Source organism: Zonotrichia albicollis, chromosome 11, assembly GCF_047830755.1.
Source record: "Zonotrichia albicollis isolate bZonAlb1 chromosome 11, bZonAlb1.hap1, whole genome shotgun sequence".
Classification (NCBI taxonomy): Eukaryota; Metazoa; Chordata; class Aves; order Passeriformes; family Passerellidae; genus Zonotrichia; species Zonotrichia albicollis.
The window spans coordinates 9,999,048-10,021,631 of NC_133829.1; the positions used below are offsets into that span (position 1 = coordinate 9,999,048).

Here is a 22,584-nt window from a genome sequence, read left to right on the forward strand (position 1 = left end):
TTTTTAAGTTCTGTTATTTGTGTTATCATACTAAAAGTCTGTCTTCCGACAGTTTGTGAAATGCAAGTTTTCACATTTTAGACTGTATTAAACAGCTAATTCTTCATCTGTGAATTAAAGAAATAAAGGAAGAAAATATATCAATCTCACAGCTGATGGTGCCTAAAACTCAGCCTCATTATAGGGCAGTGTATATGGATTTCTCACTGTTGCATTGGCTGGTTTTGAGTACCCTAAATGGTGGTGTTTGGTGCCAGGATGGTCCAATCCCTGTGGGTGGTGGGGTGAGGTGTGCTGTCTGTTGGTTTATGTGAACAACTTTATCAAGTCTGAAACTCCTAAAAAATAATTTTTTGCTTATAGACCTGCATGTTACACTAAAGCAGAAATTTCCAGGCTCTCTGCATCGCAGATTCGCAATCTCAATCCCGTGTTTGGGGGATCGGGACCAGCTCTGACAGGACTTCGTAATCTAGGGAACACTTGCTACATGAATTCCATATTGCAGTGTCTGTGCAATGCTCCTCACCTGGCTGAGTATTTCAACAGAAACTTGTATCAAGCTGATATTAACAGGTAACAATCTCTCACCTGCCTTTATACTTGCCAATTCAAGAAGATAAGATGACTTAATGGGGCTATTTTTTTAAGTAGGAGGCAAATGGTAACTTTAGGTACCTTGACGGCATTTTCAAAATTCATGTGTGTCATTAAATAGGTTTTACTGGACTGTGATAATTAAATTATGGTCACCACATTCATAAAATACATGTGTGCTAGAGTATCTTAAAACCAAACTGAATATTTAAATAGTTCACAAAACATACTGTACCTTCCATCTGGAATATGGTACCAAATTACAGGGCTGACACAGATGAAAATTTAACTCAGTCTAATAGCCAGTTTTCCGTAGTCTAAAGAAATATTTTAAAATTGGGATCATGTTTTGAATTAAAAACATTCATATTAAAACCCAGTTATTTGAATGGCTCAGAATTGGTTTTTGTTTCTTATTTTATAGGTCAAATTTCCTGGGGCATAAAGGTGAAGTGGCTGAAGAGTTTGGTGTAATAATGAAAGCTTTATGGGCAGGACAGTATAAATATATCAGTCCAAAAGACTTCAAAATTACAATTGGGAAAATTAATGACCAATTTGCGGGATATAGCCAACAGGACTCCCAAGAATTGCTTCTCTTTCTAATGGATGGCTTGCATGAGGACCTAAATAAAGTAAGCAATACACTTAAAACAAATTATATATCTGTCAGAAAATCAAGACAAATTTTTAAAATACTTTCCTATTCCATAAGATTATGGTACTGCAACCTTGTATAGAAAGAAATGTGATTATTCAGAATTAAAGTAGGAATTCTGAAGTAGTAGATATAAGGTGGTGGAGGGAGTCACAGAAGAAGCCTCGCTAGACAAGAACTGGATGGCAACACTGACATGTTTAAATATTCTTGTGAATAATCAATCATATGCTTGCCTGTGTGAGATTTCTGACTTACATACATGTTAATAAATTGCTGTCATATTTAAACTTCTGCTATCCAGGCTGACAACAGGAAAAGATACAAGGAAGAAAATAACGATCACCTGGATGACTCAAGTGCAGCAGAAATAGCCTGGCACAAACACAAGCAGCTCAACGAGTCCATCATTGTGGCACTGTTCCAAGGGCAGTTCAAATCCACCGTGCAGTGTCTGACGTGTCACAAGAGGTCCCGAACCTTCGAGGCTTTCATGTATCTGTCATTGCCACTTGCATCCTCCAGCAAATGCACTCTGCAGGTAAGGGCAACTGGAGGGAAACAGAGAAACTGCTCCTGCAGTGCCAGCTGGCACCTGATTGTGATGCTGCTGCTGCTCACCCTCTGCTTGAAGGGGTTGGTCAGCATTCTGCTTAATTTGCTTTGACCTGAAACGTGAACAGAACCGAATCTGCGGGTTTTTTTCAATTCTTCTAAAGTTTAAAGAAATAGGTCATCCCTTAAAAGTTTTAAGTTAGAAGCAGGATGGAAATACTGAAGCTGCAACAGCAGCATGTATATTACTTGCTTTGGTAGGTCACAATGTAAGTATTCTGTGGTTTTAAACAAAATATTGTCTGTACATTTTGAAGGACACTAATTAATATCTGCAGTAAAACTTGCTTCCACACGTAGATTTAAGTCACTTTTCCTCAGTGAAATGTAGGATGTAGATAACCAATGCAGGCTAACAACCAAATGGGAAACAAGCATTTTTGTTATACTTGCAAAAACACCTACCATTCACAATCTCTGTATTTTGTTTTAGGAATGCCTTAGATTGTTCTCCAAAGAAGAAAAGCTCACTGATAACAATAGATTTTACTGTAGCCATTGCAAAACTCGAAGGGATTCTTTGAAAAAAATAGAAATTTGGAAATTACCACCTGTTCTTCTTGTGCACTTGAAACGGTAAGGAAATGGCGATTGGTGGATATTACTGGGGATTAAATGACCAGGCTTTGATGGAACTGGATTGTTCCATGGTAGTGGCTGAGCATTTTACCTTAGAGAAGGTCACAGATACATTACCAGTTGTAATGTTGCAAGAATTTGATTTTCATCTGATGCTTCTTTTATAAGGCTGTAACTCCCAAGGCACTTTCACAAGTGATCTCTTGTTATTTTTACTAAGAGACACATGAGCAAATGTTAACAGAACTGGGGGCTTTAGTTGAGATCACATCCTGGTTAAAAACAGGGAAAACAAACATGCTTAATACAGTGGAATAGCTTGTGAACAGCCTGTAGCTTTTCATGGTGCTTTTTAATTCTCTAGATTTTCCTATGATGGAAGATGGAAACAAAAGCTTCAAACTTCAGTAGATTTTCCACTGGAAACTCTTGACCTCTCTCAGTATGTTATTGGTCCAAAGACTTCCTTGAAGAGATACAATCTGTTCTCAGTATCGGTGAGTAACCAGTCACGTTTCAAACTCCAGCTGCACTTTATGCCAGGACTCAGGGTGGCCTGTTGTGATTCAGCCAGGCTGCATTGTAGTTACAGATTAAGTTGCATTCTGAAAAAGAACAATTTAGTAAAAATTTCACATTCTAGATGATTTCCCTAAGCAGGGAAGAAATGGCAGCTTTGAAGGCCACTAACCCTTGCCTTACATTCACAGAATCATTACGGTGGGCTGGACGGGGGGCACTACACAGCCTACTGCAAAAACGCTTCAAAGCAGCGCTGGTTTAAGTTTGATGACCACGAAGTGTCCGAGATCTCGGCGTCCTCGGTGAAGTCCTCAGCTGCTTACATTCTCTTTTATACATCCTATGAACAGCGAGCAGTAGACATGGCCACGTAAAGGGATGTGGCTTAAGGAAACTGGTTTTCTTTCTTCAAGAGCAAAGTAGGCCTGGGAATGCACACGAAAATGCAGAAGTGCAGCAGACACAGTCACTGGAGTGGGAGGAGCAGGGTGTCTGCCAGCAGGGCTCGCTGGGGCCGTGGCAGTGCTTCACAATCAGACTGATGGGCAATGCTTGTGGTCATACTGCCATCTGTGGAACCATTTACAAGCATACTTGCATTACTGTTTATTTAAAAAAGAACTATATTTTTAGTCTGCTCCAAAATTAAATTCTAGCTTAGTCATCTGAAATCTATTAACAAGTAGTTTAAAATGTCTTAAAATCCCAAGGCATATCTTGGTTTATTTTTTTCTTTCACTGTTAATGGCCTTTTCACATTTCTAACCTTAAGCTTGACTCTACTGTGAATACTCTAGAACGATGTAAACAGTTAGGAATGTAAGTGTACATATTGATTGCATACTTGCACATCAGAATTATGTATATAATAAAATGTTGTCCTTTTTGTGAGAATCTCTAAAACTCAGAGGATTGCATTTATTTGCCAGCTCTAAGTAATTGCAACACTACTTAATAAAAAAGCAGAGCTGTATTATTTTTTCTGTTAGCTTTTGTCAATATTTGTGCACTTCAGAGTTATTCTAAACAAGATTTTCCTTTTTAATTTTTTAATATAAATTTTCATGTACACATGCATTAAAAACCTTAATGAAGAAATTATTTAAAAATATATCCTGTTAAATGTATGTTTGGGTTTGGTTTTTCATTCTCAGCTGTTATGTAATGATCAAGATTGTACATAATAACAATCTGACTCACACTCACACAGTTTAAAGGTTCTCCAGATAAAAATACTGTTTTGCATAGAGCTGATTAGTTTAAAAACTTCTTTTAGTTGCATCTTACATATTTCTCTGCTATGGATTAGGGTTAGTTTTCCTTTTCTGATAAGGTTGGCATTCAAAAGTCTTACATTCTGAGCTTTTACCTGTCTGTCTGTGTCTGTCTTGCTGGTGGAATTAAGGCCAATATTGATTGTTTTCCAGAAGCTTGCAACTTGCAAACAAGTTTGAAGTGCTGGAGAAACAAAAATTACATCAGTAGAGCAATGCCTTTTTCTTTCTTCTGTATTAATGGTCACTCCATCCTCTCTTCTGTAGCACAGTCTGGTCTGGTTGTGTGCTTTCACTTTGGTATCCTTCTGTTAGTTCCTGAAAGGCAGCTTAGAACAACCTACTATACTTAACCAGCAGAAAAAGAAGAATTTCCAGGTAAGTGCATCTGTGTGCTCAACATCCATGTTGTTTTGAGGGGTGCAAGAAGGGTGTCATGGAAAACAACCCTGGCCCTTGTGCACATGGAGCAGATGCACATTCCGTCATGGCTTAGGGCTGTAACTGTCCTTTCTAGGAGTCACTTCCTGAAAGACCACAACAGCTGATCAGTGGTGCACATGCTCTAGTTTATTGATGAAACAGGAGTTGGCTAATGCTGCTGGTGAATTCTAGGTGCTGCCCTACCTAGTGTTCCTTTTCAAGACTAACAGGGTGTCAGTAGCCTTGGGAGATGTAGAAGAGGAGGTAAGCTGTGTCAGCCTGCACTGCAGAGTCTGGGATCTTGGTGACCTGGGCATCATCAAAGCTGTACCAGTGCTGGGTGATTGAGTGCTTGCAGAAGGCCGTGTAGTGGCCATAATCCAGATCTCCAGCATGGTTCTGTAACAAACAACACAGTCTGTTAAAACCAGACTCCTGTTCTGTCTCCTTACAGGCAAAGCTAGGAACTGGCAATGGTTTCATGTATGCACTTGGAAAAGATGGCACTGAGGGTTCTAGCCCCTTTTGGCTTAGGGCAGGGAATGTTAATTCAAATAAATTCTTTCAACCAGAGTTAATGGATGATGATCATGCTTATTTATTTTGCAGTTATATTTGCAATCCAACTATTAGCCCTAATACAGGACACTATAAGAGGACCCCATTGTTGTGAGCTATGGCCTTATTTAAAACGAGGATTCATGCTGGATCAGCCTGCAAGTTTACTCTGAAGAGGCATTATGTGCCAGGAGAGCATTCTTTTAAAACTGGGATGTTGGGGAAGAAGGAGAAATAATGTCTCTGTCCTTCAGTTACGTACTGTTACTGGATTATGTCCACGGCTGGTAGAAAAAAGCGTACAACAAAACATACATTAAATTATAATTCATTATACATTCAGTCCAAACCAACACAGGCTTCATCTGCTCCATGAGCCAGGGCATTCCCAATAAAAGCAGGAAGGGCAAAGCTTACCACTACAGCACACAAGCTGTACTCTGTATTGTTGTTACACGATGTGGAGATGTAGGGAGAGAGATCCAGATCGCTGAACGGATAGCAGACAGTGGTTGAGAGTTTCCTTCTGTTCTTGTCCTGCCAGGCAAACCTGAAATGAATTTTTGGACGATTTTAAATGACCCTCAGCTTCTGATTGTGTTGTGGTCATTGCTTAACTGACTTTCCTGGGAGGAGGGAAAACCAACAACTGACTGCCCAGCATTTGAAAGAAAGATCTCTGGTAATGTTGTGTATTGCAGTAAACTCACAAAAAATGCACCAAACCCTCATGACATGTCCAGCAAGAAAAGCAAAGCTCTTGCTTCCTGATCCTTCAGTCAAAGACTGAAGTCGTATCTGTGCATCAGTCTCGCTGTGTCCTAAACATTTTGGACTGGACTGCAGTGCCAGTGTCAGCTCTTCTCTCATGCCAGACTTCATCCCTCTTCCCTCTGTAACGTTGAGTACATTATTGCATTTTTAAACATTCACAGTGTGGCCAAGAGCTGCAGCTGGGGACCACATGTCCTTTGAGAATGTTGAGAAAAGCAGATGCTGAATGGAAAATTAAATAAGAACTTCAGATACATAGTTCTGGGAAGTCAAATCATCCCAGAGTAGTTTTCTTTATAGGTGGAAAGTTGTTAAGAAAAAAAATTCTTTAGAATAAATTCAGCATCTGGCTATGTGTGGCTAGTGAAATCTGCTAACCCAGGTGCTCCTTTGCTGAGGCATCACTCTGTTTAGGACTGATTTAGAAAAGGGATAAACAAAACCAGAGTGTCTCAACTGCAGCAGCAGCAAGCAAACCAGTCAGTCCTGCTTTTGGAAGCCAAGGCACAGGCTCTGAGCTGCCACAGGAATTGATTCACAGGGATCATTCAGGGACTGGATGAGCCACTGCACTGGGCTGTAGTCAGTCACTGCCTGGTGCAGTTCTCTTCCCTCTGGAGAGGGGATCCCAAGTACAGGGAGAAATTTGGTGGGCTGCAGGACACAGGCGGAGCACCGTACATGAAATTCAGGAATGCAACTTGCATGTTTGACAGCTGTATTTCTGTAAAGGCCCTTTTAGCTTTCAGGTATCTAAAGTACTAAACCCACTTATTTGCAGTGATTTGCTTCCATTCAGGCAAACACCTTCATGACTCACATTGCCCAGGAGCTGGCCATGTCCTACCTCACTTAGACTATACCTCTTTAGATGAAAAATGATGATCTGTGGTGCCTTGGTTATGGAGGCTGTTACTGTTGCATCTTGGTTGCTTCCACACCAGTGGCAGTAGATTTGGTTGTTCCGAGTCAGTGTGTCTGGCTGAAAAAAGCATTCCAGGCAGTCCTGTCAAAGGAAAAAAATCCAATCATCACTCGATTGAACAGATCTCCCTCCACCCATGGAGGTGCTAAGCAATATAAGAGATGAATTTGCTCCCCCTAACTGAAGTGTGATGCAGCAAGGCTGACAAGATTCACAAGACAAAGCAGCCAGGATTGGCTTCCATTCTCCCCACCAAGGCAGAAATATCTGGATGATTGGAATAAAACCTTCACGGCTGCTATTGAATAATCTTAATATCCTTCATCCCCTGGCAACTCTTGAGCATTGCTCTTGTAACCTTACCAGCCTCCATGGTTCTGAGACCAGTAAAGACACCCCACTTCTCTAGGGACCAGATCCAAGACTATCCATTAGTGCTCAGGAGACCAAAGTAACTAAAGCAAGCCCTGCATTTTTCCAATAAAACTTATTAGTCTAAGCCTCTAGTCCCAGCTGAAGCAGAAAGCAGCAGGAAGGTGCTGGCTGTTGTACCTGCAGAGAGCACACTCTGGTGGAAGGGATGGGCAGGGAGAGGACGGTGAAGCTCTCGGGTTTGTCACTGAGGGCTTTGCATGTCAGACACCTGATGGCATAACTGAGCTGTCCCTCAAATAAGTGTGTTATAATAGATGTGCCACTGCTACTCCTTGTGCTTGCTCCTGCAGCAGAGCTCCATCTTTCTTGGCTTGGCTATACAGAAGGAAAAAGATTGACAAAATGTAGATAAGCAATTGTTTTGTTAAGTGCCTTCACTGGGTTTTAATAGGTGCTGCCCACTCCCTGGGTTGATCAGTTGTTAGTCTTGCCACAGAACATGGCTCTAAAATGCTGTTACTTGATGGTTCATACATGTAGACTAAGATTGATTCATTTTCTGAGAGAAAAGTAACAAAAATACAACAATTCAGACATTTGATAGCATTAATTGCTTGAAAAGCTCTTTATCAGTGGCTCTGGAGGGGAGAAAGACGTGGGGGCATGGCAGACGTGAAGTTTTCAGGCAGATGAGAAAGTGGAAGAACATTAACTGTGGAAGGAGAAAGGAGAGACAGAGGTAGGACAGTGAAGCTACACCAGCACTGTGACTTAGATGGGGCTGCAATTTGATGGAGCATTAGACAAGAAGCAAATTAATAATTGTGTGTCCATGGGTCAGAAACAAAGATAGAAAAGGAAAGTTATTAGTGGCCCCATCATAGAGTTCAGAAGAGGATGATAGGCAATTATTACATGGAATGCCAAGTCATGAAACGCAGAGGAAACAGCTGTAGTTCCCAAAACACCACAGCTGGGCTCTCACCTGCTTGAAAGCCTCATGGAGGTCATCCAGCACACAGATGAGGAACTCCTGAGCATCATGCTGAGTCTTGCTGCTAAAAGCTGGGTGCCGCTTCCCAAAGACAGAGTGAAAAGCCTCAGGGGAAACAAAGTCAAACTCTCCAAGCCACATGTCAGACACCAGACAGCCAAAGGCAGTCGCAGACTCTCCGATCTCCCTTGGAAAAAAGGGGAGAGTTTCAGGTGATGGATGAGAAGAGAGTGTCTGCCTTCAAATGGGAGCACAGTACAGAAACTGAGAAAACAGATGCTGGTACAGTACAGCTCTGGCAGCTGTCACTTGGCTTGAGGGACTCTGCAGATCCCAGAAAGTGGTAGGAATCATGATCAAGACAATAGTAACGGGTAATACCATCAATATGGGAAGAAAAGTATCATGCTGAAGGACCAGCAAGGAAAAGGGCTGGGCTCTCAGAGAAGGAAACCAGCTGGTGGCCAATCTGACTGGAACTGCCTGGGGGAAGCTGGCAGGTGCCTTGGACATTCTCATGACAGCACATATCCTTTGGCAGGAAAATAGTGCCAAGCAGAGAGCCCTCAGTATGGAGAACAAACGGACTCACTGGTGCAGGGCTGGGTTCCACTTCCCTGAGAGGAAATACTGCACGAGCGGGGAGAGGCTGCAGAGGCACTGCAGCACCGCGTTCATGTAGCACGTGTTCTCCAGGTTCTGCAGCCCTGTGAGCCCTGGGTGCAGGCTGCTCATGTCCTCCAGCTGTTCCTTGGGGGAGTACTTCCATTTCCATGCCATCCTTCCACCTACTGTGAGAAAAATCCGCACCAGTGGGAATCTAAAATGCTACGGTTTCTTCTTTAAAATTACATTCACATTTATTTTCACCAGGTTTATAGTGGCAAAGACTCTTCATCTTCCCCACTAAGCCATTATGAGGTGTTACTTAAACACCTGAGGTTTTAAGACTTATTCCTAAAATTCTATTCACTCTTTTACTCCATACACAATTACTCAAAAACTACCACCACTTGTGAATAGCCATTTTTAGAGCAAAATGCTTAATAGTACATATTACATTATATTTCATTTCCTTGGGTACAGTACTCACCTGTTTTCTAAAACCATAGGTTGCAGTCCAGATGCTACTAGAAGCAGGTTGTTCTTCAGATTTTTGCTATAAAATGTTACTTAATTCATGCTAGGAAAATTTTAGTACTTTTGTTTTCTGGCTGCATAAGTCTGTCCTGGGCCAAAGTGTCCCCATCCCCAATCAGACAGTTGAGATGCTGAACACAGACTCTACACCACCCACACCTGCTCACCAATGTTGCTGTTCTTGTTTAGAGGCTGATGTTGTATTCTGAGGCAGGGCAGAGAACTCTAAACCCGCAGCAATCTCCGTAGAAAAAACACGAGCAGTGCCCTGTGTTCAGTCCCGTGTTCCATCCTGTCACCCCAGCATCTCCTGCCCCAGCCCCTTGTGATGTCACCTGGTAACACTGGCCAGGGAACACACCTGGCCAGCCCTGCCTCTATCTCCTTTCCCTGTGCCAGCCAGAACAGAAAACTTTGGGAAGAGAGCTCCATTCCACTGATCAGGGAACTTTGGCCCAACACCTTTATCCATGTTTGCTCACTTGGATTAGGATTTATTATTGCCATGCTCTGCTGGAAGGGCAGTGATGACCGAGAGTGTTGATCATAAAGGGATGGAACTACCTCAAAACATCATAATGAATTAGCTTCTTGGTGTTATGAGGATTTTCCTGAGGGAAGAAAAAAGGTATGGCAGATGGCTTTTAATTAGCTATGTTAATGCAGTTCATCTCTAAATTCCACATGCCACTGAGAGCAGCAGTTTTTCCCTATTTAACAGACAACCTGGAATGTAACAAGTACCCACAGAAGAGGCCCATGAAGTGATGTAAAACACCTCCTAATCATCTTGTAAAACTTCAAAGGATGTCTCCAGCACTCCTGGGACAGCTGTCACTGCTATTGACCCCTCAAAAATCTGGTTCAGTTTTGTAAATGGAACTGGATATGTTTATTCCCACATTTTGTGTAATCTGAATCAAGACTTTGACTTACTATTTTAATGTAACATGATACACAAATCCACATGGATGCTACCAACTGCAAGCTCTGCGGCTGAGAATTAACTTCCCATTACTCTCACCACAAAATGGATTATTGCAAGGAAAAGTGTTAATCGAGAAAAGAAATATTAAACCATCAGAACTTTTTTCAGAAGCCTTGTTACATATTAAGAAGTGCTGTTTTTTCCCAGCTGATCTTTTAGGAACATTTAATATGAACTGTTATTACAAAGTCTCCAGCTGTAGTCTTTTTCCCTCTCAAAATTCCTGCAGTGTTAAGAGTTATGGCATTAAGTGAGATGCAACCACAAAGATTTAACATGTAGGAAATCACTGTCAAGCATAAAAACCAAACCCCTCCTTTTCCAAACCACAAGGCTGCTGAGCAGCAGCTAAAAAACCAGTTCCCCAGGAGCTGGTTGTATATATTTTACCACAGTGAATTTAGGATTGGTTTTCTCTGAAATGTTTCACCACCTAAATACTGCAAGAAAGCAGTCAACAAATGACTTTTAATTAATCCACCAAAGTCTAAATTATGTAGCTTATTAATTTCTCTATAGGATAAATACCCTTTTAAATACCCTCCTAGTTGGAAATTCACTAAAGCATTTCAGATTTTGACTAAAAAATAATCAGAGAGGGTTTGAATTATATCCCTCTATTTAAAAGCTAGGTTCTAAGAAGATATGCCAATACTTTTTTTCTTGAATAGTTATCAGAAGTTCCAGTTCCATCACTTTCCTCCTTTTTGGTAAAGAAAACTTATAAGCTAAAGGATCACAACACTTCCCTATTTATAGAGCATTTCTAGACTGATGAGGTTTCAGCAGAGGAGCCACACTTGATGTTCTCAGACAAATTGAATTCCATGGAATAGTTTTCATATTCCTACTGCCCAACATCAGCAGGATGTGGCACTGTCCAAACAGAGTCAGGCTTCGTTTTCAAACCAACTTGTTTTTGCCCTTTGCCACCACACTTTTCCAATTCCTTCCCTAAAGGGTACTTGCCATTTATGATTTTTTTCCCAGCAAGTATGAGGCAGATCACTTCTGGAAGTTACACATTTCTCCCCTCTCAGTCAGTTTAGACAAACACTTCTCATGTAATGCAAGCTGTAAGTCACACAGCTCATGCCAGGCAGATGTACAGAAATGTGAACAGTGGTAACCACTCCAAATCTTACAGGCATTTCCCAACCACATTTGTCCCTTTTGGTCTTGAAAAAGCTCCAGGCCTGAGTCACTGCAAGACTGAGCAGAAGGAGCACTCCCCACGATCACTCACACCCATCACAAGGTGGTCACATCTGTTTATTTTGCTAAGAAATGAGTCACAAGCAGAACTACTGAAGAGCAGTAACACAGCTACAAAATAACGGTGCGTAGTTAAGTGTTTGTCAAGAAACAAAGTTTCCCAGCTTTTACTTGCAATTTTCTCAAAATGTTTTTTCTTCTTTCCTACACTGAAATTCGGTCACATTTTCAAAACACCAGAGACTCCTCTGGAAATGTCTCTCAATTTGCAGAGCCAGTCACGCTTACAGACTCAGTGCTGCTGTTACTTTAGAAAGGTGCAAGTACATTTGGAATATCTGCCCATTCCCTCCCAGCAACAGGAGGTGATGCAGTCAGAAGAATTAAAAATTGTGAAGAGCTATTTTTGACTCATTTACTCATGAATCCCCTCACATGTGTTTGGCAGCTATGACAGTTTTCACTTTTTTACCTCCCTAGTTTCTGGTGTTGGCCCAAGCTGTGATACCTCAAAGGCTAACAGCTACTTTGATCCAGCGTGGCAAATTCTACTTTTCTGCATAAAGAGTTAAATTCACCGAAATAACCCTTCAGACTGAGACGGAGAGCAGAAGTCTGTAAACAAGAATAAATTTATTTTAGATTCTTTAAAGATTTAATGATATACAAAATGTATACAGTATTATATCCTTATAACATTTTACCTTTCCCCATCAAACATAAAACACCATTTAAACAACTATTGTGTTCGTGCCTTAGGTCTGTATCTATAAGATACACTACTGAATAAAAAATTTATAGAGCTATATACTGCCCTTTTAATTAAAAATTACAAATTAGTACCTATGTAACAAAAAAAAAAAATCGCAGCATGAAACTTCAGTTGGACAACAGGTTCTTTTCTTGCTGAATGCTCAACAATATTTGGGACAGTTAAATTACATTTTATTGGCATGAAGGTGCATTGCAATCTCCCGTACTTTACACAATGCTAATCCAACCCTAGTCTCTCTTAAGTAAGTACCACAAATAACATAACATTAAAGATGTTTTCTACACAATTTTAAATACATTTACAAGTTATGTGTACATTCGGCTTCGATACACTGGTTGTAGGAGATCTTTGGAAGGCAGAACTTCTGAAGCAGTCACTACGTACGTACAAGGGAAAGCACTTCCAACTTGTGTTCTTACAAGGCAACTTATTTGGACCAGCACAAACTAATTCTTCTATTAAATATGATTATACCAGTCTATCATGGCTTTGTTACTATTTGACAGTGACTTGATAAAATTGAAATGTGTAAAACAAGAAATTTCATTATGCACAATTCAGGCTCTATTTCACAAAACAAAAGCAACCAAGCCCAGTTGTACAGTCATGAAGCTGAAAGAATCCTGATTCAGGAGACTCTCTCTCTCTTTTGGAACAGATCAAGTTCCTACCTTCAACTTCAGCCTATTGGCATCCTATATACACCTCATTTGGCTCTGTCCTCTTCAAAAGGTCAGATTAAAAGACACCTGGTGAGAAAATATTAGTGGAACACTTCCGAAAACACTCTAAGAATACTCTGGCTTTACAGAGGTAGGTGCTTTCTCCTGGTTTTGCTCATTGCCAGTAAGACAAATGCCAAAAAGACAAATGCTTCACCTTAAAACATCAACTACCAAAATCCTTTTGGTGGAAGGCATATTTCCCACCACAGGACTACAGGAAGAAAATCCTCCACTAAATCAAAATAAAAAATAAAACTTTCTGCTTAAAAAGCCCCTTTAAAAACACATCTTAAATACTTGTCATTATTCCACCTTTAGAAGGATCAGCTGCCATGCTGCTCTGTAGATGGTTATCACAAGGTAAAATCCTTAGATTATGGACCAGCCAAAATTCCACTTATGAGACAGTAATCCTTGTTTTGACAAGTCTTTCTTTTCATTATAGTGAGGAAAGGTAAGTGACAACTTGGTGAGGTTCCAGGAAGTTTGAGCGAAGCCACTGAGTTGGTCACATCATCAGAGCATCAGACGGATGGAATTGGCCGGATCGGAATCTTTGGTGCAGCTTCCAGGCTGAATTGTCAGTTCAGGGGCATCGTCCTGAGGAAATATGATCTTGTCAGGTGTGTAGTCATTCCTCTTCAGATCTGTACAAACAGAACAAAGTCATAATGATTACTATTTCTTGAGCTAGTAGAATCAATGGGGCATAAAAGCCTAGCAAAGAATTGGATATGCAAATGCACTTTTGAAGAGGAATTCCAGGATATGCACTATCAAAAAAGGGATTTTTTTAATCATAGGTGCAATCAGAAGCCTAAAGTCAAATTATGTAATTGCTGTTTATGACTTGTTAAACTTTCACAGCATGCCTTGACTATTTCATTACGTATCACACAACATCTCATGGCATCAGTGTCTCAGAAGGAGGGTCCTGCAGCTCTTACCAGGAAGTTTCAGTTTCCTGCAGCAGGAATTACAGTGGTGCTTTGCTCTGAAGTTTTTTATTGCATCCTCTCCCAGATTGGCTGGCCCAAACACCATATCATACGACCTTGGAGACAAAGTGCACACAAACATCACTTGGCATGTGTTCTCTTTCCAGGGAAAGTTTTATGTAATACTTTCAGTCTTTCTTAACCCTTACCTTTTTTCCCCAGCTTTTATCACAGAGGGATCTGTCAAATTTTCACCAACACCTTCAGACAGCACATGAAGAAAAAGTTAAATCTGATACACTTCTGATTACATAAATATATTAATATTAAAAAGCCTTGAATCCTTAGCTATGACTTCTCAGCTTTTCCAAGAAAAAAACCCACAACAAATGCAACCCAAACTACACATGATTCTCTACCCTTAGAAAATTGCTCCTAAGCAAGCACTTTGTACTGCTCAGATTTTTTCCATCTATTTTTTGCATTTCCTAGCTTGAGTTTTCACCCATGAGAAAAATCTCCTACACAGTTCTCACTGCCAGAATATTTGGCACAGAATTCAGGATAAAACCAGCTTACCACATTGGCACTACACAAATGTGCCAAAAAATAGCATTTCTTATGGCACATTTCATTAGGAAAATGTATATATTTATAGTTTCTGTGTTGCTGCAAGATGTAATACTATATTAGAGCTAAAAAGCTGGAGCACAGGTGCTGTGAGGAGCAGCTGAGGGTGTTTATCCTGGGGAAGAGGAGGCTCAGGGGACACCTCATCACTGTCTAGAACTACCTGAAAGGACACTGTAGCCAGGTGGGGGCCAGTCCCCAGCAGTAGGATAAGAAAATGCTACGGGAGGTTTAGGTTGGATATGAGGTAAAACATATTCACTGAAAAGGCTGTCAAGCCCTGGAACAGCTGCCCAGTGGTGCAGTCACCATCCCTGCAGGGATCTAAAAGCTGTCTGGGGTGGTTTCTGGGCACATGGAGTGTGCTGGATTTGGCAGTGCTGGGTAAAGTTGGACTCAATGCTCTTAGAGCTCCTTTCCAATCTTTATCATAATATGATTAAATAAGAAAATCATAGATCCTAACTAACTAGAAGAAGCAGCACTAGATAATCCTTGTTGTTTATTACAAATATACAAATTCTTAACAAAATGCTATCAAAATAAAAACCCACATAGACTTTGACCCCAGTCCAAGTTTCAAAGTCAGGGCCTTACCTTGCAGATCTAATACCAACAGTTCTCCTCTTGTATACTCATAAGTCCAGTGGCTAAAAGCCAGCATAACCTCCTCCAGCATGTTAGTTGGGATTATTTCATCCCCATTATTGTTATTATATTTTCTAAACTCTCCAGTCATGCACTCTTCAACTGCAAACCACTGGCCAGCAGAGTGGCAATATAACAGGAAAACTTCCAAGAACCTGGAAAATTACACTTAATTAATATAGTTCCAAAATGGCGATCTATCATTATGGTTAAGATTTTTATTTGATTCTAACAATTTAAATACTTTTAAACTATTACACAAAGCCATTTAGATTATCTCACTAGATTAGAATCAGTGCAGAAAATATCAGTGGAAAATACTGCCAAGGACAATTCTGCTTGCCACATTCACAGCAATATTCCAGGATATGTCTACATATCAGTACCTTAATATATGTGATGCATCTATTAACATCCTGTAGGCATTGCCCTGAGCCAAAAGCATGCAATATAATGGCAGTTTAAATACACTCACCTTGGAGAGTATGGGATGGATTTGGGCTTCATCTGGTTGAATGCAAAGGTGAGCTTCTGTGCTGCTCTCTGCTGCTGAATTTCCTGTGAGTCAAACCCACACCTCATTAGCTGCTTAACAGAACAGGGACCAGCAGTGGGAACAGTGTCTATTCCCCCAAGGCAGAGTAACAGATTACTTGCTTTTAAAATTATATCTGTATTTTAAGAATTTGAGCTATTTGATTAAATAAGCCATCCTGGAGTAGAGTTTTTAACACTTTTGCTCATACAGAACCCCACACTAACTTTTTTTCTTATTCTAATAAGCATATACTAGTTTACAGGTGGGAAAATAATTCCTGTTTAACATACAGTGCTGGCCCATGTTTAATAATTGACAAAGACAGAACTTACTCTCAAGCACAAGTGCAACACAGTGTCCTCCTTATAAATGCTTGACCAAGTGTTCACAACTTCAGGAAGAAAAGACTTGATGATGTAAAGATGTCCTGATTTCAGGATATCATACTCTGACCACGTGCACACAACTTTGAGAGCTCGACGTAAACCTCCTCCCATCTCCTCTTTACTTAGGAATTCAATTTTAGCACAGAGCCCCAGCTGTGACCAGGAGGACATGCTGTTGTTCAGGATGCTGGGAGAACTCTCCTCAAGGCGATACACAGTGACTGGTTCACCTGCAGACAGCACAAAAGCCATCACTGAGCTGAACTTGCCAAGTTTGAAATTAAAAGCACTGAAAACACATCGCTTCTTACAACAAGCTGCAGTGTTAAGTCCTTACAAACATCTTGAATTAACAAAAACTTGACCCCTCTGCAGCTTTTTTCACAGAGCTGCAAAATTTGTCCTCCTATTTAGACCTATTAAGGACACTGTTCAAAGAACACTAAGAACACTGAATAAATGTTTAAAGTTCAAACAAGTGAAGACAACTTAAAGGAATCCTTCAAGAAGAGTTTGTTATAAAACTGTTAGTACAATACTCCCATCACTGTAACACCGTTTCTGAGGACAACTATAATTAAATCTACATTTCATAATCAAGTGAGTTGCCCTAGAAAAGGTGTCATACTCACATATATTTCTGAGTGCTCTAAGACAGACTTCTTTTAGTTCATTAAGACTTCAGTTTCACACTTGCTGTGACAAACTGTGAACTTTGCCTTGATCCTTCTATATCAGATCCTTCTTGATCCTTCTATATTAGATATAATATATATCCTTGATCCTTCTATATTAGAAGGATCCAACCAAATTAGAATCCATATAAGGTTTTCTTTTCTTCCCCAAAAGACCACAGTGAACCAGCAAGAAGAAATACAGTTCTTACCTCTTGGAGGCACAGGAGTGAATGGAATGCTCTGTGATAATCTCATCAGGTTATTTCTTTCTACAGCTAGAGGAAAATTACAGCATTTGTTGAAGTTTAAGGATCTTACAAATGTCAATAAAAATACAAGCATTAGTTTGTAAGAGGGACTGACCTGAGTAATAGTAATTGATATCCATGATAGGCTTGAAAGGAGAAGCAATGCCTGAAAAGAGATTAAGGTGAAAAAAAGAAGAAAAAAAGAGATACTCTAGCTACTAATTTGTGTGCTAAAATACCACACTACAGTTTGAAAAGGATCTGCTGTGAAGATAATTAAATATTGCACTTGAGACTGTGGTACCTCAGGGGGGAAAAATGTAGTGCTTAAAGTTTGGCTGCTTACTTAAAAATTGTTAAAAAATTTTTTCAAAATCACACTTTTGTGTGTCCAATAAATTCCAAATTACCATCAATTAAACACATTCCCATACAAACCCAAGCAGTTGGTTATACATAAAAATCTCTCACCTTCAGAGCAGAAAGAAAACTTACCATTCAATGCATCTTCTTCCGATGGCCTGTCAAATGCCAAACACAACAGTCACCTTCAAACTTACTCTGCATTCCCTGATTTTGACACCTCATCCTAGGTCACCTTGTTAACCTCACAGTACCACTTTTATCCCGTTATCCTATTTTTCAAGGGCAGTACAAGTTTCTTAATTACTAAATAGTAATGGAAAGCTGTTAAGTAATCTCATGTTTTTACAGCTACACTTTAAATACCTCCAAGTCATGCACAACATTATGCTAAGTTTGCATCACAAGAGCTCGTTCCCACAGAGGTGCTTTAATTAAAACTTGTTCACAACAGTTTACCCTTCTGTTATCAGATAAATAATAAGGTAATGGCTTTAACAGTTAACTCAGGGGGTAATTGTTAACAATGCATAATTTCAGAGGTGGTTACAGTTGAAAAGGCTGGGTAAAGACCTTTACCAGGAAGGGAGCTGTGTCCACACATTCTCATGCTTGCCCTCCAACGTGTGACACCATTAATCTAAACAGAGCCTGCTAAAGCATGGTGAGAGCTCAGCCTGAGCCCCTGCAGCCCAGGGAGCCAACCCAGCCCTGGGCTGCACCCCAAAAGAGGGGCCAGCAGGCTGAGGGGGTGACTCTGCAAGAGACCCCAGCTGGGGCACTGTGGCCACCCCTGGGGCCCCCAGGGTAAAGGGATGTGTTGGGGAGAGCCCAGAGGGGCCACAGAGATACTGGGAGGGCTGCAGCCCCTCTGCTCCAGAGACAGGCTGGGAGAGCCTTCCAACCCAAACCATTCTACAACTATCCTACGATTCCAATGAATACATTTGGTTATTTATTAGAAGAAAAAAAAGTCTTGTGGGTTTTTTCTTATTAAATGCAACTAAATATCACTATAGCCAAAGACAACCAAAAAGAAAAACAGATCAACATCCAGAGTGAAAATTGCTCCATTAGTAGAAAGCTTACTTACATTTGACTGCTATTTGAAGGTCTGCCTTGCAGCCAATCCTTTAAAACAAAGGAGAGGAAAGAAAAGAGGGCTTCAGTTTTGTAAGGAAAGCACAGTTTATTCAGTTGGAGGTGGAGTGGTAATGTGTATAATGTGTTTTAAGCTCTCTGAGTAAAGCCTGTTTATTGGAAATAAACCAAGCTGTACTGAACTGCAGTTGAATGGAGAGACCCAAATACAACCAAGAAATGGTAACTACAATTAAAAGAATAAATAAGGCTCTATATTCACTACTGTTTATGGACTATATAAGTAATTCTTTTCCTTAAAAGAAAAGAATTTTGATTTTATTTCTACAAACAGAAAACAGCACAGATTTTCATAGTGAGAACATACACAATTTCTTCCCTTAGTGAAAACAGGTCTCCTGTTGCCTCCTAGAACAAGCAAGTCCACAAATCAGTATTACTCTTTATCAGTTTCTTCTCCTTTATTTGTTCAGCTTCTAGTTTTGCTATAATGTCACAAAAGATTGATACAAACCGTCAGTAAAGCTGCTTTGGAGTCAACTTGCTGTGTGTCTTCACTGGATGTTCTCCTGCTCTTGCTGTACACTGCAAATGAAGGAGATTTGTAACTGGACAAAGAATGGCAGCTGTCACTGTCACCCATTTCCTAACAGTGAACAAACACACAGCTCAACAAAGCTCTCATGAAACAAGGCAGACCCACAGCTCTAGAAGAAGTTTTCAGTCCTAGCTGGATCGCTTTGTGCTTTACAGCTCTGGCTGTGCGTGGTAAACCCAAGGCAACAGGGCTGAGCTGGCACAGCAAGGAGAACCACAAGAGGCAGAAGAGTCAAGTACTACCAAACATGAGAATATTTCAAGATTATTCAACCATTTGTGTTCCCTCTGCATCTTCTTAGGATAGCCATTAGCAAGGCAAGTTAGAGACAGCATTAGGGGACCTGAGCAGAGCCCAGACTTACACTGCTCTGAGTGGGCTGTCAGAGGGTCAGTGAAGCCACCACAAGAACTGGATTGCTGTAGATCACTGTCAGTCTGAAGACCCTACAAAAAAAATTTGTAAAAAAAAATTACCATCAGTCATCATTACCATTATTGCTTTCAACTGCTGCTCTTGGAACACAATCTGGCCAGGATTCTTCAAAATTTCTGGATGTACTTCAAATACCTCACTGCACAGAAATGCACAAGTTGACTGCATTAATTCAGTTAAAATGCTCTTCTCACAGTAGCCACCAGCTGTAATATTTTGAATCCTGACCCAGACCAAGAGAGTTCTTTGCAAGGCAATGTTACAATAGCATAGAACTACAGAAGTGTCAATTACACTGGATCCCTACAAGTACCATGTTCTGCTCATCTGTTTTGTGCCTTTGTTTGCTATCAATTCCTACATAATTATATGGCTCTGGCAGAAACTAAATTTCAATTTGCACCCACTTAAAAGACCAACAAAATGTAGTAAACTCTTGTAATGTAAAAAACCTGTGGGTTATGAATGCAACTTCCTTATGGACATACTCCACAGCAATTACACACTGTTGGAATATGTACTGAGGTGGTCAGTGTTTGACAAGAAAATATTTCTTTAGCAAAAAAGGAGAAAGGTAGTTTCATCACAAACTAGGACTGTGTGTAGAGTGGCACAGGGCTTACTCATCTATTAACTCCAGTGGTGAATAAAATGTAAAAATTCATTGTGCCCTGCATTTGATTCCTGAAATCATAACAGTTAGGATTATTGCCACCCTTTTTCACCCTTCCTCTTACAGAATACACCCCACACTCAAACATACACAGACCTCTGTGAGTGTGTGTGCCCAAAATGCCTTTCTGGTGTGTGGTTGTGTGCATAAAACCTATTTCTTTACATCCCTAAACACTAGAATGTCTTGGACCTCTGCCAAGGAGACATCCAGTTTGCAGATAAGAACAGAGACCCTTGTCTTTACTGGAAAGAATACTTTTAGTACCTGTTGAAAATAAGATTCCTAATAAATGGAAACTAACTTTACTTACTTGAAGTCTGGTTGTCTCTATACCTTCCAATATAGCTTTTTTGAAGTCTTCCTGCTGCTCCTATCAAAGAAACAAAGCAAATTTTTAAGAATAACACCAAAAAACCTGTGCCAAAAATACATACAAAAAGCTTTTTGGTCACACATTATACTCATTGAAAGGTTCAGAAGCAGCAACTTAGCAGAATAGAAGCATTTCAAATGGTCACAATGCAATTCTCAGGTGTATTCTCCCCTGAATGCATAACTGCAAATTTGTATGTACTAATTCAACAGCTACGTAGCAAAAACTGTATTGATATACATATATATAGATACACACACTATAATACTTGGAAGGCAGGTTTATGATTAATTACTTTTGCGTTTGAGTAATTTTTATTATTCTCTAAGGAAATTTCTGTAAGGAAATGGAAATGACTCATTTTAGTTTATTAAAGAGCTTTTTCTTCTTGGAAGCATAATGAACAATTTTTGTCACTTTTGAAAATTATATACACTGTCACCTTGCTCTATAAATTATAACATAAATTACTCTAGTCTTTCTAAAGGCTGATCTTGAAAGTTATGAGTGTAAAACATTTAGTTGAACACTAATTATGGGATACCTAATTTTATCTCCATTCACAGTTGTAGTCATCTTAGCTTTCATAACCTCAGAGCTTGGTTATTTCACTACCATCCTATTATGAAGCAACAGTACTTGATGGCAGTTAAGGTTACATGAGTTTTCACCGGATTTTTTTTAAATCATCAAACAGATGCAAAGTGCAGTCTGTAATGATTGTGCTTTTTGATTATATTTGGTCTTAGACTATTTCCAAACATACTGTGACATCAAAGTTTAAAAGAAAATGATCCCCATTAACACATTTGACAAAGACTTTCATGCTCACCTCAATATCAGCACTTCTCTCCCTCATTTTGCTGGCTGCCTCTTTGAACCGCTGTAGGTCCATGCTGTCTCTGTGACCTTTGACACAGTGAATTCAAAAAGAGAATTCAAAATCAAAGGCAACCTCCAACGTTCTGACCATGCCAACAGTCTGCATCACCATAGCAAAGGGTTACAAACCACCTAGGGTCTGTGTGCCTGTTTGCACTAGGAAAGACATTACAAACATGCTCAAGTGAAGATCAGTGTAACAACATCAAACTACTGCCTTTCCTGCACTGAGGTGTGGAGCACCACCATTCAGAAAATAAAGCTAATATTTTAAATTTTTACTCAAGCGTATGCTCCTCACAGGAAAGGAACAAGGCCTGGATTACAGCACTTTCATGTATGCTTGACAAATGAAGGGAAAGCAGACAGTTTCCTGGAGGTAGCTTTTACAATATACCCTTCATCTTCCCAGTTGAAAGCAATACTTTTCAGAATTCTCCCATTCATGTGGCTCTATAATGAATGAAAATCTACTTGGCTTCACAACTGAAACCTGCATGGTATCACAAGTGATGCAAATTGTGGACAGTAAGAATGAAGGGTATGTTCTAAATGCTAGAGATGTCAGAGGACCATATACAAAAAAATCTGGCTCCAGTAAATAAGTATAGTTAGTATTCAAAGTTATTAGTGGTGAAGTACATTTAAAGATTAGATAAGAGTTGTACAATCACTGTCCATAACTTCTGTTTAGCCTTGCTTTCTTTTTTCAACCATGAGGCATTTATACATAAATAGCTAATGTAGGTAACTTCTTAGAAATCCAAGTTTCACAGCAGTAGAATAAACTCTTGTCTACAGATTTAAATTTATACAACCTCAGCAAATCTCTGAAAAACACTGAGACATCCCTGAAGAACTTTAGCAAGACAACACCTCTGCAGACAACCTGACAATTCCAGATTACAATCTTCTACTAAACACTAAGCATACTTAAAGCATTATCTACTTTAC

General features: G+C 39.9%; 3 protein-coding genes across 9 annotated transcripts in view; 1 reads left to right on the forward strand and 2 right to left on the reverse strand.

Annotated features, from left to right (window-relative positions):
* USP8 (ubiquitin specific peptidase 8) overlaps positions 1-12,541 on the forward strand; it is a 29,671-nt gene extending 17,130 nt beyond the window's left edge. For 4 of the 7 annotated variants that reach the window (XM_026791311.2, XM_005483382.4, XM_005483384.4 and 1 more), the window contains 6 exons: positions 364-576; positions 1,022-1,232; positions 1,560-1,796; positions 2,304-2,446; positions 2,814-2,946; positions 3,160-4,098. In XM_026791311.2, coding sequence (XP_026647112.2) covers positions 364-576; positions 1,022-1,232; positions 1,560-1,796; positions 2,304-2,446; positions 2,814-2,946; positions 3,160-3,345 — 1,123 coding nt within the window. In that variant the 3' untranslated portion in view covers positions 3,346-4,098. Of the gene's footprint in view, positions 1-363; positions 577-1,021; positions 1,233-1,559; positions 1,797-2,303; positions 2,447-2,813; positions 2,947-3,159; positions 4,099-4,512; positions 5,242-5,770 lie in introns of those variants that run through there. The other 3 variants (XR_012582144.1, XR_012582145.1, XM_074549286.1) reach the window with 3 other exon arrangements.
* Positions 4,466-9,074, reverse strand: USP50 (ubiquitin specific peptidase 50). The gene is made up of 6 exons (XM_074549291.1): positions 8,887-9,074; positions 8,286-8,481; positions 7,478-7,675; positions 6,864-7,006; positions 5,644-5,776; positions 4,466-5,067 (listed from the first exon to the last, which is right to left on the reverse strand). The coding sequence occupies exons 1-6, from the start codon at positions 9,072-9,074 to the stop codon at positions 4,903-4,905; spliced, it is 1,023 nt and encodes a 340-aa protein (XP_074405392.1). The 3' UTR covers positions 4,466-4,902.
* Positions 12,252-22,584, reverse strand: part of TRPM7 (transient receptor potential cation channel subfamily M member 7) — a 50,839-nt gene continuing 40,506 nt past the window's right edge. The window contains exons 27-40 of the mRNA XM_014264591.3: positions 21,581-21,657; positions 20,686-20,745; positions 19,629-19,710; positions 19,181-19,251; positions 18,659-18,696; positions 17,698-17,723; positions 17,318-17,368; positions 17,164-17,229; positions 16,224-16,507; positions 15,829-15,911; positions 15,303-15,508; positions 14,285-14,336; positions 14,085-14,191; positions 12,252-13,784 (exon numbers count right to left, since the gene is read on the reverse strand). Coding sequence (XP_014120066.2) covers positions 13,654-13,784; positions 14,085-14,191; positions 14,285-14,336; positions 15,303-15,508; positions 15,829-15,911; positions 16,224-16,507; positions 17,164-17,229; positions 17,318-17,368; positions 17,698-17,723; positions 18,659-18,696; positions 19,181-19,251; positions 19,629-19,710; positions 20,686-20,745; positions 21,581-21,657 — 1,334 coding nt within the window. The 3' untranslated portion in view covers positions 12,252-13,653. The remainder of the gene's footprint in view (positions 13,785-14,084; positions 14,192-14,284; positions 14,337-15,302; positions 15,509-15,828; positions 15,912-16,223; positions 16,508-17,163; positions 17,230-17,317; positions 17,369-17,697; positions 17,724-18,658; positions 18,697-19,180; positions 19,252-19,628; positions 19,711-20,685; positions 20,746-21,580; positions 21,658-22,584) is intronic.

What these genes read in the sequence shown, in the direction of transcription:
- USP50 (XM_074549291.1), bottom strand. Translation starts at nt 9,074, where the DNA reads ATGGCATGGAAATGGAAGTACTCCCCCAAGGAACAGCTGGAGGACATG. An exon ending in TGGAACCCAGCCCTGCACCA is followed by an intron (nt 8,482 to 8,886) that starts GTGAGTCCGTTT and finishes CTTTTTTCCAAG; the next exon opens with GGAGATCGGAGAGTCTGCGA. An exon ending in CCAGAGTGTGCTCTCTGCAG is followed by an intron (nt 7,007 to 7,477) that starts GTACAACAGCCA and finishes TTCCTTTGACAG; the next exon opens with GACTGCCTGGAATGCTTTTT.